Here is a 26,202-nt window from a genome sequence, read left to right on the forward strand (position 1 = left end):
AAAAAGGAAAGTGTCATAACAAATACAGTTTTCCAATTTCTGATTCTTAAGGTACTCAAATTTGGTGGACGACAGAGGTTAACATGGCTTTCGCAAGATTAGAAGAGGGTTACGAAAATGCTTTAAAAGATTACCAAAAGAAACAGATTGCTCAACTAAGTGCCCTTATCAATTTGCTATTAGGAGATCTAACTCCTGGGGATCGTCAGAAAATCATGACTATATGTACTATCGATGTACACTCAAGAGATGTTGTATTTAAAATGATTGCAGCCAAAGTAGAGAATTCTCAAGCTTTTCAATGGCAGAGCCAGCTTAGGCACCGTTGGGATGAAAAAATCAAAGATTGTTTTGCCAATATATGTGATGCTCAATTCAGATATCAATATGAATACCTTGGCAATACGCCAAGATTAGTGATCACACCTTTGACAGATCGATGTTATATTACCCTAACGCAAAGTCTCCATCTTATCATGGGTGGAGCTCCAGCTGGACCTGCTGGTACGGGTAAAACAGAAACTACCAAAGATCTTGGAAAGGCGTTAGGTATGATGGTGTATGTGTTCAATTGTTCAGAACAAATGGACTACAAATCTGTGGGTAATATCTTCAAAGGACTGGCCCAAACAGGCTGCTGGGGTTGCTTTGATGAATTTAATAGAATATCCATAGAAGTGTTGTCTGTGGTTGCGGTACAGGTGAAGACCATTCAAGATGCCATCAAGGATAAAAAGAAGAGATTCAAGTTTCTGGGCGATGATATATCTCTAACCCCCACAGTAAGTATGTATGATACAAGGTCATTATAAATGATTGTTAGATCACTGTTCGCTCTCAGATGTTCTACTTTCACCACATAATTTATTTTGTCGCTTATGATATACAGAAATTATTTATTGTGAACATATAAAGAAGTAATAAATATAATTAAACCGCTTATGAAGGTTTATCTTGAAAAATGTTGTTCTAACGATATCGAGAATATTTTTTCATCATATCAAAAATATTTTCAAGATCCGAGTAAATCATTCAACAATATTCTCAAGAGGTTTCTCATCAGATATTTATCCTGGTAATACATTTGAACAATATTTATTTCTCTTTTTATAAAAATAACTCAATAATGACCGAAATAAAAAATGCATTTAAAATATATAAAGAAAGATATGATAACTGAAGTTTTAGTTTTTTCTGGCATTGCGTTTGAATGAAAAATGGAAGCATGTTTGAAATTCAATATATAATTTTCAAGAGGTGTTAGTTATTTTTTTAAATATTCAATAGAAACTAGAGTCGAATTGTGAATGCTGAGTTTTCTGAAAAGCACCCTTTCTTTCGAAAGGACAGGACATTAATTACAATTTATGATATTTCAGTGTAAAAATATTTCAATGAATTTGCTAAATTATTTGATTCTTTTTGACCATAAAAACAATAACACTCATTCAGAATGATGTTCAATAAAATAATCCTTGATTGGAGGATCACAATACCCTTTCTTCATGAGAACTTCGTCTTTTTGTGACTTACTTCGCATCTTCTCTGATTCAAAATGTAAGTATTAAATGATCCAGCCTATCATACATGGAGAATTCATTATTACTACTCAAATTTTTAGGGGCGCTATTTGGTTGTCCTGCTTTAGGCTTGCAGTATATTGCATACATCTTCGAAATTCTTATAAATAAACTTTTCCATATGCACAAATTCTCTTCAGCCGATCCAATAAAAGGTGAAAATAAAGGCAAATCAATTTTTTGGTTCTCGTGAAGACTCAGTACTTATTGGCATCTCCGTCAGTTTTTCGAATCCTCCCATATTTTAATTGTGAAATTTCATTCATTGGCGAATGTAGGTATAACCTGAATATAATCGATTTATGTTTAAAAGTAAAACAAAAAAAAGTAATTTGAGTCGCCAATATACGTATTGTATATTATTGAAATTATGCATTTCAATAATTTTTCCATTGAGAAATAATCTGGAGGATTGTGAATGTTATATTATTGAGAAAACAATGAAACCTACCCAAAACAACAGAAGTAAGAATTTCAATCTTTGATGTTAATTACTTATTACTTTGCACTATTTTTCGACTGAAAAACATATAGCTGAAGCAGCCACGGTGTTTGCGAAATAATTGTTATGAATATTGAATTTTGTGGGAATTAATTTGGTTTAAATTTCATTTGATGGTGAATTTCCATCGATTAAGGACCGAATCAATTGAATATTCACCTGCTTAGGTAATATGTTTTTATATCCGACCTGTTGCATATACAGGGTACTGCAATAGCTGCCGAACCAGGCATCTTAGAAATTCTGTTCAAAAGCAGACTCCTGTTACCTTGTACTCTCATTTCTGCATCTCAGGAAATTATTTCCTGATATACAGGGTGTTCCAAAAAAAAAATTAATGAATGGGTGATTTTTTAAATGGATTTTCATATATTTTCAAAAACTTCAAATATCTCTAATATTAATATAACGCAAAATATAAGAGATATTTTTCCAACGGTACAGATCTTATCCAAAGAAAACTGTAAAAAGTTGAGGGAACAGTATGAAGTGCCGTAAATTTCCATTGTCAGAAGCAATCATAGTACGATTTGATCTTATTTTTTTAACTGAAAGATTTATCTGATCATCATTCTCAAATGATCTACCTGTCATGTATATGAATGTTATTTCTCAATTTTTTTCAAATTCAACAGTCTGTATTTTTTTCAGGTTGGTTACTTCATAACAATGAATCCTGGATATGCAGGTAGAACTGAACTACCAGAAAATCTGAAAGCATTATTTCGACCTTGCGCAATGGTAGTTCCCGATTTCGAATTGATTTGTGAAATCATGTTAGTAGCTGAGGGTTTTCAAGAAGCCAGGTTATTAGCTAGAAAGTTCATCACTCTGTATACTCTATGTAGAGAATTACTCAGTAAACAAGATCATTATGACTGGGGTTTGAGAGCCATAAAATCTGTTCTGGTTGTTGCTGGATCGCTGAAACGAGGTGATAGACTCCGACCTGAAGATCAAGTTCTCATGAGGGCCTTGCGGGATTTTAACATACCTAAAATTATCACAGACGATGTACCCGTCTTCATGGGTTTGATAGGTGACCTTTTTCCTGCACTTGATGTACCGAGGAAGAGAAATCCAGATTTTGAAAAGTTGGTTAAAGTATCGGCGGTGGATATGAGATTACAACCAGAAGATGGTTTCACACTGAAAATTGTACAGCTTGAAGAACTATTTGCTGTGAGACATTCGGTGTTCATTATTGGATTCGCTGGTACAGGAAAAAGCATGGTTTGGAAGACTTTGAACCGCACCTATCATAATCAAAAGAGGAAACCATTCTATAATGATCTCAATCCCAAAGCAGTTACTAATGATGAACTGTTCGGTATAATTAATCCAGCCACAAGAGAATGGAAAGATGGACTATTCTCTGTCATTATGAGAGATATGGCTAATTTGACTGGTGACGGGCCTAAATGGATTGTCCTCGATGGAGATATCGATCCTATGTGGATCGAGTCCCTCAATACTCTGATGGATGATAATAAAGTGCTAACATTGGCAAGTAATGAAAGAATTGCGTTAACTGCATCTATGAGACTACTTTTTGAAATAGCTAATTTGAGAACGGCCACCCCAGCTACAGTTTCAAGAGCAGGTATTTTGTACATCAACCCTGCTGATTTAGGTTGGAACCCCTATGTTGCTTCTTGGATCGATACGAGGCAAGTGCAGAGTGAGAAAGCAAATCTTACCATCCTTTTTGACAAATATGTTCCAGCCTGTTTAGAAATGGTTCGCTTGCGACTTAAAAAAATTACTCCAATATCTGAAATAGCCCACATTCAGATGTTATGTTTTCTCCTGGACTGTTTCCTCACTCCTCAAAACGTACCTCCAGAGTGCCCGAAAGACTGGTACGAGATCTATTTCGTATTTTCGATAGTTTGGGCGTTTGGCTCTGCTCTATTCCAAGATCAGATGTGTGACTGGAGGAATGAATTCAGTAAATGGTTTACGAATGAATTTCGCACAGTGAAATTTCCGGTTCAAGGAACCGTTTTCAGTTATTATATAGAAAATGAAACGAAAAAATTTTTACCATGGACGGACTTGGTGATGCATTTCGAATTAGATCCCGATATTCCACTTCAATCGACTTTGGTCAATACGGCAGAAACCACTCGAATACGATTTTTCATAGATAAACTAATGCTTATGAAAGTTCCAGTGATGCTCGTGGGTCCGGCAGGAAGTGGAAAAACTGTAATCATTAATTCTAAACTAGAAAGTCTCGACGAGAGTTACGCTGTAACTAAAGTGCCTTTCAATTTCTACACTACATCAGAAATGTTGCAAAATATTTTGGAAAAACCTTTAGAGAAAAAAGCTGGCAGAGTTTACGGTCCACCTGGGGGCAAAACAATGGTTTACTTCGTAGACGATATGAATATGCCTGAAGTAGATAAGTATTTTACAGTCCAACCACATACTTTAATAAAACAATTCATGGATTATCAACATTGGTACGATCGTCAGAAATTGAGTCTAAAAGATATACATAATGTGCAGTTTCTTTCATGCATGAACCCTACAGCTGGAAGTTTTACAATAGATCCTAGACTTCAGAGACATTTTTGTGTGTTTGCAGTTAGTTTTCCATCTCAAGAAGCAGCTTTTCATATCTATAGCAATATCGTTGCTCAACATTTAAGTTTTCCGATGAATAAATTTCCTCCAAATTTATCTAAACAATCGAGTGTAGTTGTACAAGCAGCTTTAACACTTCATCAAAGGATGGGACAAACTTTTCTTCCAACAGCAGTGAAATTTCATTATACTTTCACATTGAGAGACATGTCCAATATTTGCCAAGGAATTCTGTTCACTACAGGAGACGCAATTAAAACTCAGAATGATGTCATCAGGCTTTGGATGCATGAAGCAAATAGGGTTTATGGTGATAAATTGGTGGAAAAAGTGGATCGAGATACTTATACCAAATTGATCACTGAAGTTGTTAGAAAAGGTTTCGAAGAATTGGACGAATACATTATTTTCAACGAGCCTCTTATCTATTGTCACTTCGCAGAAGGTATTGGTGATCCGAAATATTTTCCGATACATGATTTCAAACAACTTAACACTTTACTTAATGATGCTTTAGCTAACTATAACGATCTTGTAGCTGCTATGAATTTAGTTCTGTTTGAAGACGCAATGTACCACATTTGTAGAATAAATCGTATCATGGAATCTCCTAGGGGAAATGCGCTACTTGTTGGTGTTGGAGGATCTGGAAAACAATCACTCACAAGATTAGCTGCCTTCATATCTTCATTCGAGGTTTTTCAAATTCAATTGAAAAAAGGTTATTCAATGAATGATATGAAACTTGATATTGCTGCCCTCTACATGAAAGCTGGATTGAAAGCAATCGGAATCGTTTTTCTAATGACAGATGCTCAGGTGCCACAAGAATCATTCCTTGTTTTGATCAATGATATGCTCGCTTCAGGGGAAATAAGTGATCTATTAGCTGATGAGGAAGTAGAGAATGTTGTGAATGCAATGAGAAGTGAAGTGAAAGGATTAGGTTTGCAAGACACCAAAGAAAATTGCTGGAAGTTTTTCATAGAGAGAGTGAGAAGATTACTGAAAACTATTTTATGTTTTTCTCCTGTCGGTTCCACCCTCAGAATTAGAGCTAGGAAATTTCCTGCATTGGTAAATTGTACTTCTATCGATTGGTTCCATGAATGGCCCCAAGAGGCTTTACGATCTGTATCAAAAAGATTTTTGTCCGAGATAGACGCATTGCCTAAACCACTTGTGGATTTAGTGGCTGATTTCATGTCATATGTTCATATAGTAGTGAATAATATGTCCTCAGTTTACTTAACAAATGAAAAACGATATAATTACACAACCCCAAAATCATTTTTAGAACAAATATCTCTGTATCAGAAACTTCTATCTGAAAAAACTAAAGATGTCAACGATAACATCGATAGATTAGAAACTGGTCTAACCAAACTCGCATCTACATCAGAGGAGGTAGATGGCTTGAAAGAAATACTTGCTGTGAAGGACCAAGAAGTAGCAGTGAAAAATGAAGCAGCAACAAAACTAATTGCTATTTTAGCAGTTGAAAATGAAAAGGTAGCTGCTGAGCAGGCTATAGCCAGTGAAGAAGAGGCGAAGGTTAGAGAAATTGAAGAAGATGTTAGTGTGAAAGCTAAAATATGCGCTGAAGATTTGGCTAAAGCAGAGCCCGCCCTATTAGCTGCTATGGACGCTTTGAATACTCTGAATAAGAATAATTTGACTGAGTTAAAATCATTCACCCAACCACCAGATGCTGTAGTTAATGTATGCGCCGCAGTACTTGTACTGTTCTCTAAAAAAGGAAAAATTCCCAAAGAAAGAGGTTGGAAAGAATGTAAAATGTTGATGGGAAAAGTGGATCAGTTCTTATATGATCTCATAAATTATGATAAAGAGAATATGTCGCCTGAAGTAGTGAAAGCTACACAGGAGTACCTTAAGAATCCAGAATTTGATCCAGTTAAAATAGCGGCAAAATCAGGAGCTGCAGCTGGCTTGTGTTCATGGGTCATCAATATCCTAAAATTTTATGACGTATTCGTAGTTGTTGAACCAAAAAGACAGGCATTAGCTAAAGCAAATCAGGACCTCAAAGACGCTCAAGCTAAATTACAAGCCTTGAATGAAAAATTGTCACTTTTAGAAAGGCAACTCGGCACACTCAAGGCTGAATTTGATGAAGCGACTGAGGCTAAAATGAAGGTACAAGCTGAAGCTGACGCATGTGCCCTCATGATCGACTTAGCTAATAGATTGGTAAATGGTTTAGCATCAGAAAAAGTAAGATGGAAAGATCTTGTACAATCATACCAGCAATCAATTATCACTATGCCTGGAGACATTTTATCTATCACTTCTTTTATATCATATGTGGGGTGCTTTACAAGAAAATATAGGCTAGATCTATTGCACAAATACTGGACTCCATATTTGAATAACTTGCAACCACCAATACCAAAAACTGAAGGATTAGATCCCTTATCTTTGTTAACTGATGATGCTATCATAGCAACTTGGAATAATGAAGGGTTGCCCACCGACAGAATGTCCACAGAAAACGCCTGTATTTTGACATTTTCTGCTAGATGGCCACTAATGATAGATCCTCAACTGCAAGGTATAAAATGGATCAAAACCAAATATGCAGAAAGCCTTACCGTTGTTAGACTCAACATGAGAAATTATTTGGATATTTTAGAAAAATGTATTACGAATGGTCATGTAATACTTTTCGAGAATATAGGAGAAACGATGGATGCTGTACTTGAGCCTGTTCTTGGAAGAGTTCTTGTTAAAAAAGGTAAAGCTGTAAAAATAGGAGATAAGGAAGTTGATTATGATCCTCGTTTCAAGCTCATAATACATACTAAATTAGCTAATCCACATTACAAACCAGAAATTCAAGCTCAAACTACACTTATCAATTTTACAGTAACTAGAGATGGGTTGGAGGAACAATTACTGGCTGAGGTAGTCAAAGCTGAGAGACCTGATTTAGAACAATTGAAGTCATCGTTGACAAAACAACAAAATGATTTTAAAATCACTCTGAAAAAGTGTGAAGATAATTTATTGTATAGGTTATCTACTGCAACTGGAAACATACTGGGTGATGTTGAGTTGGTTGAAAATCTAGAAACTACCAAAAAAACGGCTACGGAAATTGAGGTGAAAGTAGAGGAAGCCAAAATAACCTCCGTGAAGATTGATGAGGCGAGGGAACAATATCGACCATGTGCAGCGAGAGCTTCTCTTCTTTATTTCGTTCTCAATGACTTAAACAGAATCAATGCTATTTATCAGTTTTCATTGAAGGCATTTAGTGTTGTGTTTAAAGATGCCTTATCCAAAGCTATTCCAGCTGAGGTACTCAAAGATCGCGTTTTCAACTTATTGGATAGTATCACATTTTCTGTATTCATGTATACTTCTAGGGGACTTTTCGAATGCGACAAATTGATATTTATGTCGCATATGACATTCCAGATATTAGCCAGTGTTAATGATCTTGTACCCGAAGAGCTGGATTTTCTCTTGAGATTTCCCATTGTTCCTAATCTACTTTCTCCGGTTGATTTTCTGAGTAACATTTCCTGGGGAGGTATAAGAGCTCTATCGAATATGGATGAATTCAAAAATCTTGACAAAGACCTAGAAGGATCAGCGAAGAGATGGATGAAGTTTGTTGATAGTGAATGTCCAGAAAAAGAAAAGTTCCCAGGGGAATGGAAAAATAAAAGTTTTCTCCAGAGACTATGTATGATGAGAGCTCTGCGACCAGATCGAATGACTTATGCTGTCAGAACTTTCATCGAAGATAAACTTGGTGTTAAATATATTACAGCCCGATCTGTAGAATTCGAGAAATCATATGAAGAAACAAGCAGTGCTACTCCTATCTTCTTCATATTATCTGCAGGTGTCAACCCTTTGAAGGACGTCGAAAAGCTAGGAAAGAGACTGGGTTTTACGTTCAATGACGGCACCTTTCATAGCGTTTCCCTTGGGCAAGGTCAAGAAGTTGTTGCCGAAGCTGCGATCGATTTAGCCTCAGTTGAAGGTCAATGGGTAATCTTGCAGAATATACATCTTGTTGTGAAATGGTTACCAACCTTGGAAAAGAAAATGGAACAATGTGTCGAGAATGCTCACGAGAATTTCCGGTTATATTTAAGCGCCGAGCCATCTGGAGACCCCTTATCCTGCGTTATCCCTCAAGGAATTTTAGAATCTTCGATAAAAATTACAAATGAACCCCCAACAGGAATGTTCGCTAATCTGCACAAAGCACTAGACAATTTCAATCAAGAGACCCTAGAAATGAGTTCCAAGGAAGCCGAATTCAAAGCTATTCTCTTCGCATTATGCTACTTTCATGCGGTAGTTGCGGAAAGAAGAAAATTCGGGCCACAGGGTTGGAACCGAAATTACCCATTCAATGTCGGCGATCTCACAATAAGCGTGAATGTTCTATATAACTATCTGGAAAATAATCCAAAAGTAAGTAAGCAAATTGATGAAATAAACCGCAGAATATGCACTCCATTTTCTTCTAGGTACCATACGAAGACCTGAGATATCTCTTTGGTGAAATTATGTATGGAGGTCACATCACAGACGATTGGGATAGGCGTCTCTGCAGGAATTATCTTGTAGAATTCCTGAAGCCAGAAATGATGGAGGGTGAAATGCTCTTGGCTCCAGGATTTTTTATTCCTCCAAACACAGATTACATAGGTTATCATAGATACATTGATGACAATTTACCGCCAGAAAGTCCCTACCTATACGGGTTGCATCCAAATGCTGAAATAGGTTTTTTGGCATCCACTTCAGAAAATTTGTTCAAGACAATATTCGAACTACAACCTAGAGAAGCAGGAGCAGGTGCAGGAGCTGGGATGTCGAGGGAAGAAAAGGTGACAGGCATTTAAGTCAAAATATTAGCGAAAAAAAAATTAGTCGCATTTTCTGAATCTTCGAACTATAATTTGTAAGCGCCCGTTTCCTGAACAATACTTAGTCACCTTTAATTTTCAGAATATGTTCAAATATCGAAAGTTTTGTTTGAAATCCGATATCGCCGATCTATGTTTTCTTTCCTGGTCATTTGAAAACTACGTATTTGATCCCAATGATGTAATGCACTTAGATGTATAATAACAACGCCTGCAAATAACATTTTTATGGCGCCATCACAACCACGAAAAATTTAAGAAGATGATCGCGAAGAAATTCATCTTTCCATTACCCCATTACTAAAAAACTGGCAGGGTTCAGGTTCGGAATGTGGATATAAAATAACGAGCTGTAATTTAAATTCGTGGTAAAGAGTGCTGTGGAGAATTTAGAGTTTATTTTCTGTGATTACAAGAAGCGCTTAGCTTGTACTATATAATTATCAGATTCGAAGTATGTAAACAAATATTAGTTCAATTTTGGACTTTCTTTAGCTATTTATCTCTAGCTTGAAATTGGAGATTTCATTGGCAAGTTTGCATCAATCGATAACATATGAGGATTTGAAAAATTCTCATTTAGATTGAAATAAAATGAGAATTCACCGAAAAATGAAAGAAGAATCATAAGAGTTCCATTTAAGTCTTACCATACAAAAATATTTTAATAAAGCATCTGGAAATGTGCACCTTCCAGCTCTAAACATTTTTCAAATCTTCTAGTGATGGCATTGAAGACATTATTCAATGCATTGGGTGAATAATTGTTAATTTCTCCACCTTTTCGATCATTTGGTACTACAGTTGGACTAAATCAGGAGTAAGTACCTACTTGTAAAATACAATTTTTCAAATGAGGTCACAAAAAAAATCACAAGGTGTGAGGTCCCAAGACCGTAGAGTAAATTCATGCTTAGTGTTCAAACTTATCAGTATGAACAGGTTCGAACACTCATCCGATCCCGAAAAAAAAATTTCGAAAAGGTTAAAGTTTCTATAGCCGTGTTTGCTCTTGAACCATCTTATTGGTAGAAGCTTTCAGTCAATTCCTAAAAATTCAATTTACCAATAAATATTACAAGAATTTCCTTTCTTCAGCGGTTTGCTGTTAATATTTCATTGGAAAAATTGGACCAATAATTCGCCTCCGACTTCAACTTTTGGAGAATGTTACAAAAACAAATCTCTGGTTTTTCACTTCTCCAGGTTCCCATGTTTTGTGAGTCAACATATCCAGAAAAGTGAAACCAGGCTTAGTCTGAAAAAATATTTCGTGAGGTTATTACTAAATTCATTCAGGAACCACTCACAAGATACCTTTCTGCAATAAAAGCAACCTCTTGAAGCTTTTGGTTAGGTTAATTTTTTTTTTTAATTTTGAAAATTTCTGCCACCGCACTTCGGCACCGCGATAATCGTCTGCCGTTCCGTTTTTTAATAGCTATAAGAGTGTATTCTGACACATTAGATCGGCAGCTTTCCTAAAATATGTTATCTGTTCATGAAATTTTTCCACCTGTTGCTCTTCACTACAGCAGAGGCCACCGCAACCGCGCTTAGCTAACCCCCATTTCATGGTCGGTAGGTACAACAATCTCGCTGAAGAAATTTTGGGCTTTCCTAAAATATGTGTGGTCTACCGTTCACTGGCTCTTAGACTATTATGCGTATGTATGGGACTGTGATGTCGATTGTTTCTGAAAATTTGCGACGTGAATAGCTTTTGTTATCACATTAAAAATGATACCATGTCATTCTACGGTGTTATAATTTGCTTATTCTTTATTCTTGACCTGTAATATACTATCAAGAATCAACGATGATAACCTGATCATTGCATAAAATCATAAAAGCACGATAATGTTTGAGATGAACTAGTAAATTTTCTGTCTGAATATAAGACAAACAAGGAGAGAATAGGTACATGACCTTGAGATCCTTGAATGATCCCTCAATTTTCTACGTCAAATTAGCAGCTACGTTGCCGAATTGAATTTTATTTCTTCGTTTTTGTAAGGCGAAGTTTATATCCAGCAGTGAAAGCAGAAGGCTGGATGATAATGATGATGACCGCCAAAACGGTGGAAGGACTGGTGGATGTCAATCTCCCGAGAGGCATAAATAATTGGGAAATACAAGCCACCGGCTCAAAATATGTGAAAGAAGAAGAAGAGATGACGATCGTTCTCCCAGAAATATTTTCAGGCCTCTACAATTTCCTTTTACCTATACCGGAAACAGACCACTTCTTTTTTATTTCAAATGGCACACCCAGTATATTTTTGCATTATCAGATAGCTTCGTTGAAGGCAATTTCAGCAATATGCCAACACTTGGTTATAAGCTCAACGGTTCATGAGTTAATGCGATTCTTATAAAAAATCTCATGAAAAAGTTTTTAGGAAAAACCTATATTTTTTATTCTTTCACTCAATTTCACGTATAAAAAGAGGGGATATCAAGCAAACTCTATACTTTAAGAGTTATCGAGGAAAAACTTGAACTAAGGAAAACCTGTAATATCTCATTGAATGGAGTGGGCTCTATGACTTCCAGAAAACATAGAAAGAATCTAAAAAGTCGAAATTTCATGAATTGTAATCAATTATTCATTAAGATGGTTGACAAATCCATAAACCAATAAAATTTTCAATTACGATTATTATTTGAACTGGGGTCGTTTTGGTTCGGTAAGCCTTCCGGGAACTGCGACCATGCAATTACGATTAATTAATGGCATCTCATGAAATGTCAAATTTACTTATCCAAATATCGATATAGAAACTTTTAGTTTCCATGTTTTCCGGAAGTCATAGGCTACTTCACTCTGTTAGAAATTGTAGAATTTCCTTAGTTCAGGTTTTCCTCGATAACTCTTAAATTTTTCGTATTCGGAATCAGAATAAATATGCAAAGATATGGGTAACCTTTTATTATAACTGTCTCTAATGATGGCAAAAAATTGTGAAATATTTTTATTTTCTATGGAATACTTGATTGATTTTTCGATCCGGCTACGTAGCTGCTAATTTGACGTACTAAGAGCCTCAACATCATATGCCTATTCTACATGATCTCTCAAACCAGTAATAACATGCATTTCAATAATACCCCTATGGACCACACTGGTCTATGTGAATCATTAGGAAGTAATTAATAAATGATAGATGCAGCCCATGAATGTACTCGTAACTAAAAACGCCCCCGAAATGGAATGGGGAATATTCAGCCAATAAGAATAATCCAATCGGAACATTCTTGTTTTCAAGACGATTTACTAAATATCAGGGTTTGAGAGTATTGTTAGCGATAATTCCATAAATTCCAAAGGAATCTCTGAAAACTTGGACAATCCCTTTATAATTGAAATATTTTGGCTTCTTCCAAGTGACTTTGGTTTGGATACACTATACAAGTTGAGATGCATAGGGCCCCTTGTGTGTGCACTGATTCAATTTTGTTTCAGATTTTTTGGGATAGTCCACCTGTTGCTTTGGTGAAAACTTACCAGAGTTCTTTCTGTAAGATGGATCTCTTCAGAATTGTTCAAATCCCTGCTATCTGTCTGGCGGCATTTAAAAGTGAAATAATGATTTGAGACATTACAAACTTTCACAAGAAACTGCAATTTAGTTCATGTCAAATTTTTAATGAAATGAATGGAATATAATTACAGACGGCTGTTGGTCTATACAGACTACAGAAAATTGTCACGAGCATAGAATATAAAATATTATTCTATACTCAAATGTTGCAAGAGTCGAGAATCGCGAGAAAAGTCAAATATGCTGTATGCACCAACTTTCATCATCTGCCAAAATCAATTAGACATAAAAGTAAGTAGACACACCAGGGTTTCTATGAATCTTAGTACAAGCTGAGCGCTACTTGTAATCACAGAAAATCCACTCTAATTTCTCCACAGCACTCTTGACGATGAGTTTCAATGGACGCTCGTTATTATCAGGTGTGTGAATAAGTCTTTCCCGTTTTTTGTAAGAGATGGCGCCACCAATACTGTGCGAGTATTTAATGGTTACATATGTCATAATCAAAGCTTATTCATCTGTCAACAATTCCACACTAACACATTAGTTGAAATTTTTTCGCATCATAAATTTTTGAAATCGTGAAAATGTCGAAATTTGAGCCGAGTCGACGTCATTCGCGGGAAGTTTCACTTTATTGGTTCAATTTGAAGAAATCTGCTGCCGAGGCGCATCGGTTGCTTCAGGAAGCTTATGGAGAAGGTTGTGTCGATGATTCAAGTGTTCGCGGATGGTTTCGACGCTTCCAAAGTGGCGATTTCGACGTGGAAGACAAGGAGCGTTCCGGGCGGCCGCAAATCTTTGAAGATCAAGAATTGGCGACTTTGCTTGATGAAGATTCGTGTCAAACGCAAGAAGAACTTGCTGAAGCATTGGGAGTTGACCGAACAACCATTTCCAAGCGTTTGAAAGCCATGGGAATGATCCAAAAGCAAGGAAATTGGGTGCCGTACGAACTGAAGCTGAGAGACGTCGAACGGCGTTTTTTCACTTGCGAACAGCTGCTTCAGCGACATAAAAGAAAGGGTTTTCTGCATCGTATCGTGACTGGCGATGAAAAGTGGATCCGTTACGATAATCAGAAGCGAAGAAAATCATGGGGACTACCCGGCCATGCATCATCATCGACGGCCAAGCCAAATATTCATGGCGCCAAGCTCATGCTCTGTATATGGTGGGACCAGCTAGGTGTGGTTTACTATGAGCTTCTGAAACCGAATGAAAGGATCACAGGCGAGGTCTATCGACGACAATTGATGCGTTTGAGCCGCGCACTGCGAGAAAAACGGCCACAATACTCCGACAGGCACGACAAAGTTATTTTGCAACATGACAATGCTCGCCCATATGTTGTACAGCCGGTGAAAACATACTTAGAAACGCTCAAATGGGAAGTCCTACCCCACCTGCCGTGTAGTCCAGAGATTGCTCCGTCTGATTACCATCTCTTCAGATCGATGACGCATGGCCTGGCTGACCAGCACTTCCATTCCTACGAGGAAGCCAAAACATGGGTGGATGACTGGATAGAGGCCAAACCGGTCGAATTTTTCGCAACGGGATTCGTATGTTGCCAGAAAGATGGGGAAAAGTTGTAGCGATGGCCAATACTTTCAATAATTCATTTGTAACCATTTTTTCACAATAAAGGCTCAAAATTTGAAAAAAAACGGGAAAGACTTATTCACACACCTTATATATTCAAGTTTCTCATGACATTCCAAGATCATCAACCTAGCAGAATCAAGAAAACTCAAGATGATTATTGAAAAAGTAATTGAATCTTTATTATAAGTATTTCACATCTTGATTACCCACAATAGTGATAATTGTCCAGGATAACGTTTTGTATTGTTTAACAATGGAGAACAAATGAGATTTTTCAGAGACCTCTGCAACAAAAGTAGCCTATAGAAAAATTTTTGCCTATTGAATATTTTGTTTGGGATGACTTGGACTATAACATATCAAACATTCAGCCAATTTGACAGAAGGCCACTTTATCTAATGAAGTGTGCGGTATCCTTTGACAGATAATAGATAAATCAGTGGCGGGAAAGTTCCGAGTACCAACAGATAAAAATAAAATATAACCATGAATTTATATTTAGAGAATCTCTTGTTGGACTTTTTCCTGTAACATTAAATCCAAATAGGTTGTCACTCATTTTGTAAAAGTAATATAATCACTAAAATTCATGCCACATTTCGAATTGAATCATCAGAAACTCTCATCTAGATTATCTAACAATGTAAAAAATCACATCTCATATTATATCCCTTATACAGTTCTTCAAGGTCGCAAGATGCTCATGAAAGAACAAGTGCTAAAAGGCTTCTGATGCCAAGTCAGTCGGAACTCAAGTTATATAATCGAATTCACTTTCTAGGTTAAAGGTAGTATCGATGACATATTAGACAAAGTCCCGGAACCATTTCCGATTCAGGAAATGATGGCTAAAGTTGAGGATAGAACTCCGTATATAATCGTCGCTTTTCAAGAGTGTGAGAGAATGAATAATCTAACAGGTGAGATAAGGCGATCGCTCAAAGAACTCGATCTGGGATTGAAAGGCGAACTGACCATTACTTCAGATATGGAAGTCTTGGAAGAAGCACTGTTCATGGATCAGTTGTCAGTAACTTGGTCTGCTAAAGCCTATCCAAGCATGCTTCCTCTAGGTACAGTATCTAATTTATTATACTATATTATTAGACTGCAATCGGTATTTTATGTTCACTTTCAAGGAAAAATACTAGAATTTCTGGGCATGTGTTAGGACTGAAAATAATATCGAAACTAAATCTGAAATTAGCATTATGAATATGACATCTACAAGGGATGTTCTAACTTGGTTGTATTCAAGCAAAACAGATATAAGATTTCTTTACATTATCAATAGATAATTTGTTTGAAAATATCATTTTTTCTCCGAAAACTAACTTAAATAGAAAATAATAGAGACGTGAAAACATGTGACAACGCTAAATCTTTAGATTCAATATTGAAATGAGATGTATCATGATTAAGTTTAGCAGTGAAAATTAAAATAACATCTATTTTTTTTTCATTTTTTTTATTCATTCTATTTATTTTATTTGCTTTATATGTTTATTTGAGCTAAACATTGCTAAGACAAGAGACTATTCATCTCAGATACTCTGAGTAATACATTGGCGGTGAAATTCAGGTACAAGAATTAGAAACAATTGTGATGAAACACGAAAAAATCAAGAATCATAAATCGGAAGACGAAACGCCTGTGATCATCACAACTCGGTTAACTGCCGATTGAGGTTTTTGAAAGCATGTATTAGCGTTCTACATCGTGTACCTTGGATATGATATCATTTGTAAGTCATAAAAATGATCTTATGAATACTAGATTTAAAGAAGTGCCTTAGTAGTAGCATATAGCATTTGGCTATATTTGTCAGTGCTACTGATGCTTTTCGAGGGAGGTTTTGCAACGTCAAGTTAGTGATATCTTCCGGTCCTGATGATGTTTTCACTTTGCTTAGCATCATAGTGTTCCTGAACTGTTGCAAAACCAATAGCTTCTGTCGCTTCCTTTTTCAAGTCTCTTCTCACTTTGCGGTTTACGTCCTCGATACGGTCCGAACCCGCAGTGTTGTAATTGAGGCTACGTGGGGTTTTTAGCTTATCTGCGGAACTTCAGCCTTCCTTTCTGGACTATATACCATTCCTTCTTCTTCTTCTGGTACCATGACCGTTTAAAGATCGTTGGTCTTCATGTGGGCTATCATGTTGACAACTATTGCTTTATTGACGAAAAAGTTGTAGTGTAGATTTCCCGTACTAATGCCTCAAATTCTTCAACCACGATGTTCTTCTTCGTCCTGGACCACGCCTGCCCAGGATTGTTCCCTCTATAATGAGCTGTAATATCTCGTATTTCTCTAAGTGCCTTATGATATGACCAAAGTATTCCAATTAGCGTCGTTTGATGGTTTTAACTACTTCTAAATCTTTGGCCATTGAGAACTATATTGTTACTTATTCTGTCTACCTAGCTGATCTTTAGTAATCGCCGGGACACCCACATCTCGAATGATTCCAGACGTTTGAGCATTTTCTTGGTCAGTGTCCATGCTTCCATGCCGTACAGGAGAACTGAAAAGACATAACAGCGCACCATCTTCATTCGCAACCTCAACGTCAAGTCTTTACTTGTTAGTACTTCTTTTCATTTTCACGAAGGCGGCTCGAGCTTTCTCTACTCTAGTTTTGATCTCGACAGTTGGATCCAACTGATCATTGATGTTGCTACCGAGAAACACTAATCTATAAACTCTTTCCAGCTTTGTGCCATCGACCGTGATACCATTATCCCCAATATCAGGTTCTTTACTAATAATCGTTTATTTTGTTCTGCTGGTATTGAGTCTTAAGCCAAACTGTGTACAAGTGTCGATTATCTTATTCACTAAGTTTTGTAGATCTTCTTCTTTATCAGTGACGAGTGTATCATCGGCCTATCTAAAATTAATTACTTTCACCCCATTAATATCAATTCCTTCAGTGGAATCAGCAAGAGCCTCATTGAATAAACGTTAAAAATCAATGGTGATAGAATGCATCCCTGACGCACTCCTCGCTTAATGCTGATCTCATCCGATAGTTGGTGTTCCACCCGCACCATAGCTGTCTAGTGCCAGTACAAATTGGTAATTATACGAACATCTTTATCATCTAACCCTGTTCTTCTTAGAATTTGTACCATCTTGTCATGGCGAACCTTATCAAAGGCCTTCTCGAAATTGATTGAACAAAGGAACACACTATGGTTAACATGCCGACATCTCTGGATTAGCACTTGAACAGCAAACAACGCCTCTCTAGTTCGTAGGCCGCTCCGAAAACCGAACTGAGTATTTCCGATTCTTTCCTCTATCTCGGTCTCGTAAATGGAGTTGAAAAGTTTTGTGAGGGTTGTTATTCCTTCAGCGCTCAACAGTTTCAAAATTTCTGTACTCACTTGATCAAGTCCAGTTGCTTTTCCGTTCTTGGCGAGTTTTATCGCACGTTCCACTTCATCTCTAGTAATTGGTGGTTCTGATGCAGCATCAGTCATATCAAAACCAGTTTTCTCATCATCAAAATGTTCTTCAATATTTACCTTCCATCTATCAAGTTGCTCACCAATATCTATTATTTTCTTTCCACCTCGGTCTTCTAGAAGGTGTGTTGGAGTCTGCTGATTAGTGCCGCTCACTTGCTTTAGTTTTTTATGTAAATTAAACAAGTCATGTTTTGCTTCGTAGTTCTCAATCTCTTTACATTCCTCAGTGTGTCACCCTGCTTTCGCTAATCTTACATTGCGTCTTATTTCACAGTGTATCCTCTTGTATTCCTTCTCGTCCCTATTCTTGTATTTCCGTCTTTGCTCCATAAGGTCCAGAATGTCATCAGTCATCCAGCTATACAATAGTCTCCTAAGCCATGGTTTCCTATAATGTTCTCCTGTTTTTCTTCGCCAATCTTGACGTTGAAATCGCCCATAACAATGGTCATCTTGTGGCTCTTTGTCAACGCTAGTACCTGTTTTAGATCATTATAAAAACTCTCTACCTGTTCGTCATCATATTCCGAGGTTGATGCATATACTTGTAGGACGTTGAAGTTTGTTGTGGTAGTTTGTAGCTGTATCAATATTATTCTATCCGAAAAATAAACTACGTTTTGAACAGCTTTTATAATTTCCTGTAACATTATTATTGCGACACCATTTCTGTGTTGTGGACTACCTTCTCCTGCGTAAACTACAGTATGGTCATCTATTACTACCTTTCCGGAATTAGGCCAACGCATCTCACTAATTCCAAGTATACTGATCTGTAGTTTCTTCATCTCTTTCACAACGTTGTGAACCTTTCCAGGATAGTACATTCTCCTTATATTCCATGCATTTTTGATTCATTTTTGATGTATCAAATTTGACGCCAGCTGCTCGGGAGATTCTTCGCACTTCTGCCTCATTGAAGGGGCCCGTACTCGGTGCCGTTGTATTCATCATCCAAAATCATGATTTTCCTGGTGAATAAGTGTATCTTATTAGATACACTTATGGAAAACCACCTAGAGCTAGTTTTCCATTGCCTTCCTAGTATATATATTTCAGCCGCCCAATCTGGAACAGACGCTGTTTGTAGCCGCTCCCTCGGGGTCAGACACGACTTGCTAGTTTTGGTCCACCCCGAGTATTTGATATCCCGAGTACCACCCATATCTGGGAGGCATCCCTCTATCGGGCGCCTCCTCAGGTGGCTGCAACACCACACGGGATACCATTCCTTGTAGAACGTGAATCGTTGGTGGTCGGTTTTCTATCTGAGCGCAGTGCTTTGGCTATTTCCCAAACACTTTAGTCTTCTTTGAAAAGAGAGATCAGTTCTGATATGATAATTTTGGACTATTCTGAGAGCTTCCTTGACTCTACTGTTGAGCTGATTGAACACTCGACGGTCCTCAGGGCTGAGTGTGTTTTGAGCTCAACGCTTTACTCTGAACTTTTCCTTGATAAACTCTTTGATATCTTCAAGGATCGTCTTCTAGATAGGGAAATAAGAAACGTTGGCTTCTAAACGCTCGAGATCGGGTAAATCTTTTTCCAAGTGAGCAAGATGGCTTTTCTATCTTCAGTGCCTACGATAGGTTTGGTAGATGCGAATTTGAAGAGAGAAGCATGGTCTGAGGAGCTACTTTCACTTCATACCTGTTCGAGAAGTCCTCAACTTCTTCTTTCTTGTTGGTGATGCCGTCTGGGTTCCTGATGGTTATGTCTAGGCATCTAGATTTTTCTTTGCTGTCCATTAGGGAATATTTTCTTGGGCGATATATTTGCAACCTTCTTCTTTTTAGGGGCCGAAATGGGTTGGGACTGCTCCCTTTGGAAGACAGGCGGTTTCGAATGAGAAATCGTCGGTCTTTCCTTGGAGGGATGATTGGGACATTATAATAAACCGGATGGGGCAGTTACAAAGCTTACATTTCGGTGTTCTCTTTTTATTCATGGGGAATTTCGTAACCTCATTGTGGTCTTCTGTGCGGGTTATGCACTTTCTCGTTGCGTTGCAACTATTTGCAGCATGCTCGAATTTTTGGCAGAAGTCAGCGGCGAATTTGATAATGTAAATAATAATAATATAACTTTATTCAGAATAAATAAATAATAACATGGTTACAAAGAAGAAATGGCTACATTTTGGATATATGGTTTAGAGATAAGTGCAAAGCACTTGTTTCCCATTACAAAAGACAGATAGATTCACTGTTTAAGTACAAAAATACAAAAAAAAAAGTGATGAGGTATTAAAATTAAAAATAAATATGAATGTAAAGTTGTAAAGTATATATGCAAAAATATTCATACGTAAGATGTTAGAACCATAAAAATGTGAAGTGTAAAAAGCATAAACATTCATAACGTAAAGATATAAGAAAAAGAAAAGAAAAAAAAAACAGCATCACAATGAACTCACAATGAACTCACAATAATAAACTGCAATAAAATGCAATATAGTACAACATATCAAAATATTATAAAATACAACGAAATATAACGAACATATACATTAGATTTCAGTGAGTTGGGAGAACCATTCTCTTTCATTTTCATATATGTATCTCTTTAATTCTCCTTTAAAATTCTGTGTGGTCTTGCAATTTTTTATCTCCTCAGGCAGCGAATTGTACATTTTTATTGAGATATAGGAATATGCTCTTTGCGTTTTGGATTCTTTAACAAGCGGGATTATGTGTTTATTTCGATTCCGTGTGTTGTGCTCATGGTTAGGAATCTCAGCTTTATTTTTCTGGAAGTGGTACCTCATATTCACACAAAGGTAGAACAATTGCCTGATATCCATGACTTTTAACTCTTTATAGAGGCTATTGGAATTGTATCTAGAGTTTTTATGTAGGATCAACTTCAGAAACCGTCTTTGTATTACCTACAATTGGTTGAGATGTGTTTTAAGCGCACCACTCCAAGCTGTAATACCGTAACGTATATGACTTTCTACGAGGGAGAAATAGATCAATCTCATTTCTCCAATAGGTAAGTAATTGTTTAGATATTTAAATTTATACAAAATGGTTTGGAGCTTTCTAGTTACATATTTTATATGGCAGTCCCATTTGAGATGTGTGTCAAGGTATATTCCGAGGTATTTGGTTGCAGTTACGGATTTTAATGTCAGTATTTTTCCCTCAGTATTTATTTCTAGTTGGTGAAAAGGAGGGACGCCTGATTTATTGCAACTGAAAGGTAAAACGTGGGTTTTTTTCAAAATTTACTGTTAATAATTTGTCATCAAACCAATCTTTGATAAATTCGAAGTCTTTTTCTGCAGTACTTTTTATTTCTTGTCACGTGGGGGCCTGATAAAAAATAACAGTGTCATCAGCATATCCTATGATGTCACCTTTACTAGCAACTGAGAACAGCTCATTTACATATAAGTTGAATAACACTGGTCCTAGGACTGTTCCTTGGGGTATTCCATACTCTATGATTTTTGAGTCACTTGAGACATCACCAATTTTTACTCTCTGGGTCCTTTTATCCAAATAGCTCTCCATGAGCTTATTACCATTTCCTCTTATTCCAATTTTTTCTAGTGTCTCCAAGAGCAGTTTATGGCTGACAGTATCGAATGCCTTTTTTAGGTCGATGAATAAGCATAAACATGGATTTCCCATTTCAAGAGCTTGGTGTATTTTCTCTGTGATATGTAGTATAGCATCTTCTGTGGAAATTTTGTCTCTAAAGCCAAATTGTCTGAAATTTTGAAACAAGTTGGCCATATTGCCTTATCTATACATCGATTCAAGATATAAGCAAGAGGGATTACGATGTTGCCTGCAATTTGTTTTAGTGTTTCAGCTCGAATTTGGTCTTCACCTACAGATTTTTTGTTTTTCAGGTCATTAATAAGATCCTTCAACTCAGCCGGGTCGGTAGGAAGGATAACTATGGAATTTGTTAGTCTTTTAGTGTTTGATTTGAATTTCGGATTTCTTTTGATTTTTTCAGCAAGTTTTTTACCAGTTTCAATGAATGTATTATTGAACTCGTTCGCAATATCTATATTTTCGTTCAGTAATTCACCATTTTCATTTTTTATACCCTGTATTTGTTTGTCTGATTGTTTTTTGCCACTGATATCCTGCATTATATTCCAGAGATTTTTTTTATTGCCCACGTTGATTTGAATTTGTCGTTTGTAGTAGTCGCGTTTGGTTATATTTATTAAATTGGTGAGTTCATTTTTATATCTTTTGTAATAATTTCTCAATTGTTCGTTGTACGGGTTTCTGTGTAGTTCCGCAAACAAATTGTTTTTTTGGTTGATGGACTTCAATAGAGCAGTCGTCAACCATGGTGCAAATTTTGTGTTTTTCCTAGAGCATTGTTTATTTTCAGTACATTGTTCAATAGCTCTTGTTAGAACTTGTTAACTGCATCTAAGCAGGTGGACGAGAACAAGGGGAGTTGGTTTTCTTTGCTTGCCGCTTTTCATTCTGAAGGTTCCTATCGAGTGGAAGCCTGATTTTTTAAATATTCTTGGACGGTTGACATTTCAACTGTTTCGGGAAATCCTTTCATTTACACTTTCAGTACCTTCGACTCTGAGAGTTGGTATGCATGAAGGGGTGAATCTTCCTGTTATTCTGTCATCGATTGCATCCTGATTCCATTCTTTGTGTTCTGACTCTGCAGGATGTTTATCTAACACTCTTCAAAAAACTTGATGATCTGTGCCCAGTTCCTTTTTTGTCCGAAGGATACTTGGCGGGACTCTAGTCTTCTTCGTTTCCGTTTCTGCCGATTTGCACCCTACCGGAAACTATCTGTTTTTATTGATATTCTTTTGACATTACAACTAACCAACTTTCGATACAAAAAAATCATGTATCTAAGTGTACTATAAAAATGTTGTCGAAGCAATAATATTTTGCGAATTATCAGATATCTAGGAATCTAGGTTTAAATATAATCGCTGTACAGAAAGAATGATTATTTTGGATGAGAACAGCACTGGAACACAGTGAACAGAAATCTATCATAATATTCTGTTATCAAACATAATTCGGAGCGAAGAAATAAATATAACCAAATATATTTTATGTAAAGATTTTTACGGAACTTTTGCAATTTTTAATTTTTGTCTTTATCTGGTTAATTCATTTGTATCTAATTTTTCACATTCAATTTTTTTTTATTCCATAATATCAATAAATATATGTAATATTAATGATACTGATCTCAAGTTTTTTTCAGGTCTTTGGGTTGCCGATCTAAGTTCTCGCATTAAGGAACTGGAAGGGTGGGTTGGTGATTTCACAATGCCAGCTACAGTATGGTTAGGCGGTTTCTTTAATCCCCAGTCATTTTTAACAGCCATCATGCAACAAACAGCAAGAAAGAATGAGTGGCCGCTAGATAAAATGTGCCTTCTTACTGATGTCACAAAGAAGCAAAAAGAGGAATTCACTTCAGCCCCAAGAGAGGGGGCTTACGTACACGGATTGTTCATGGAAGGTGCAAGGTATGGAATATATTTTGAAATATATCATGCGCCAAAATTCGGGAAACGAAGAAAAAGAAATAACTAAACTAAAGAACCAACAAGGAAAATAATAAGACACAGAAAAAAAAATAGAATTTTTGAGAGCTTGTACCAGCTCCTTTACAGGAGTCGAATGGATAGAACTACAGGTGCGGATTTGAAATCTGAAAAACTATCAGCTAAAAAAGGGATTATAAACCAAGGTTCGATGGAAATGCCTGATATAACTCTGAAAGAAATTGAATTTGCTTTGAAAAACACTAAAAATAACAAAGCACCCGACCAAAACTCAGTAGTTACAGACGCAAGTAAAATCAGACGTAGAGCATTTTCAAGTTTGAAATTTTTATAATTGTTTCGAGATCTTATGATGAAATTTTTTCCACTAATTTATTATTTCAATCCATAGCAAAAGACTGCACTGAAAAAGTTTGGTTTGAACATCAACAAGCTGATTGATATGTTTGCAAAAAAAATAAAAGAATGGCTAGTGAATTTTTGTTGGATAATTTGTTTAGTCATGTATTTATTTTCGTTTTATAGATATAATCTCATTTTCGATTCTTTCACACTTAATATGGAAGCTTATAATATTTATATACGAATATTCGAATTTTTTTCAAAAATTATTCAAATAATTATTTTTTACCAATTTTCCTTCGCTATCCGCCATTGAAAATTTTCAAAACAAACTTTTCATAGATGACAAAGATTTAGGTAGGGTGCTCCCGTATAAAATCCTTCAGGGGTGTCTCTTGGATATATTTAGAATTACAATATTCCTGCATTCAAGAAGAATTTCAACCCAGTTGTTCCGAAAAAGCTGTAATTGTTCCAAAAGGTCAGTAACTCGGAAAGAAGATTCAAAATGAATCAAAAATTCTATATGAGAAACCCTATCTCCCGTATATGCCTCGCGAATTTTCACAATACTAGAAAAAATCAAGGGACCAAAAATAAATTCCAAATTTTTAGCTGTGTTCAAATGTATTTTCTTTAAAAATTGTCGCATCGGAATTGAAAAAAGAAGCTTTTCAAATCTTGTAGCTTTAGCTTCCGAAATTTCAAATTTCTCTCATTCCATTCACAAGATATTGTCTAGTTTCTTATAAGAATGGTAGAATATATTTCAGTGTTTATCTGCTTTAATATATCATTTTATAACAGTTTGCAAATAATTTAGATAGGCGTTAAAAAACAAGAACAACAGAAATTTTTATGTATGAAATATTTTCGAAATCTAATGATGACATTTTTTCCACTAGTTTGTTATTTCAAATGGAGCGGAAAATTGAGATAAAAGCATTTGGCAATTGTATCCGCTTCCATCGTCCGAATAAGACAGAACTGACCCTCAATCTGATCAAATAAAGATAATAGGAAAAATAAAAATTTGAAGATTATCCAATAACAAGAACGAATAATAACCTCTATTTCGATTTTTAGTCAAATTTCACGATTTTTTTCAGACATCAAATCTATTCCGCGTCCTGATTTAAATTTAAGATGAAGTGTTCGTAAGTAATTGCACAAGTGCATCAAAATTACCTATAATTTTGCATAACAGCGTTTTGGCATAAAAACTGCATGAGTTCATTGTCATTTTTGGGGAAAGAGCACTCCACCTTTGGTGTCGGGCTCTTTCCCCAAAAATGAAAATGACCGAATGCAGTTTTTCAAAGAAAACACGCTGGAATGCGAAATTATCCGGTCATTTTGATGCACGAGTGTAATTCGGGGGAATATTTCCAACTGTTAACTTGTCAAAGTGACATAGATTCCATAGATGCCATAGGTTCGAACTGTGTAAGATTCATAGAAACTATGCATCTATGAACAGAACAATTATCGCAGTGCTATTTCGCTTCCTACAAAATGCAATTATCGTAGGTAATTGCACAAGTGCATCGAAATTACCGATACTTTTGCATGACAGCGTGTTGTCATAAAAACTGCATGAGTTCATTTTCATTTTTGGAGAAAGAGCCCGACACCGAAGGTGGAGGGCTCTTTCTCCAAAAATGGAAATGACCGAATGCAGTTTTTCAAAGAAAACACGCTGGAATGCGAAATTATCCGGTCATTTTGATGCACGAGTGTAATTCGGGGGAATATTTCCCGAATGAACTGTTACATCACTTGTCAAACTGATGTAGAATGGAATTTCCATAGATTCAAACTGTGTGAGATGCATAGAAACTATGCATCTATGAACAGAACAATTATCGCAGTGCAGTTTCGCTTCCTACAATGCAATTATCGCTGTAATTTTCGATAATTGTTCTCCATATACATAGAATTTTTGACAGGAGGGAAATATTCCAAGTAATTTCTCATTTTCCTTCGTAACACTTATTTGAGAACAAGGTAGGAAAAACCGAATTAGTAACAACAAAAATTATTTCGAGTAATTTGGTTCAAACTTCATTATCAAACTTCTTTTTCTAACATTACAGATATGAATA

The 26,202-nt window shown here is 36.2% G+C and overlaps 1 protein-coding gene across 2 annotated transcripts in view; it reads left to right on the plus strand.

Annotated features, from left to right (window-relative positions):
- The window catches only part of LOC123679431 (dynein beta chain, ciliary-like), a 53,428-nt gene that overhangs the window by 24,096 nt on the left and 3,130 nt on the right, over positions 1-26,202 (plus strand). For both annotated transcript variants that reach the window (XM_045616946.1, XM_045616945.1), the window contains exons 9-13: positions 52-782; positions 2,734-9,135; positions 9,192-9,554; positions 15,532-15,823; positions 23,449-23,716. In XM_045616946.1, coding sequence (XP_045472902.1) covers positions 52-782; positions 2,734-9,135; positions 9,192-9,554; positions 15,532-15,823; positions 23,449-23,716 — 8,056 coding nt within the window. The remainder of the gene's footprint in view (positions 1-51; positions 783-2,733; positions 9,136-9,191; positions 9,555-15,531; positions 15,824-23,448; positions 23,717-26,202) is intronic.

The sequence above is a fragment of the Harmonia axyridis genome, chromosome 1 (genome assembly GCF_914767665.1).
Source record: "Harmonia axyridis chromosome 1, icHarAxyr1.1, whole genome shotgun sequence".
Classification (NCBI taxonomy): Eukaryota; Metazoa; Arthropoda; class Insecta; order Coleoptera; family Coccinellidae; genus Harmonia; species Harmonia axyridis.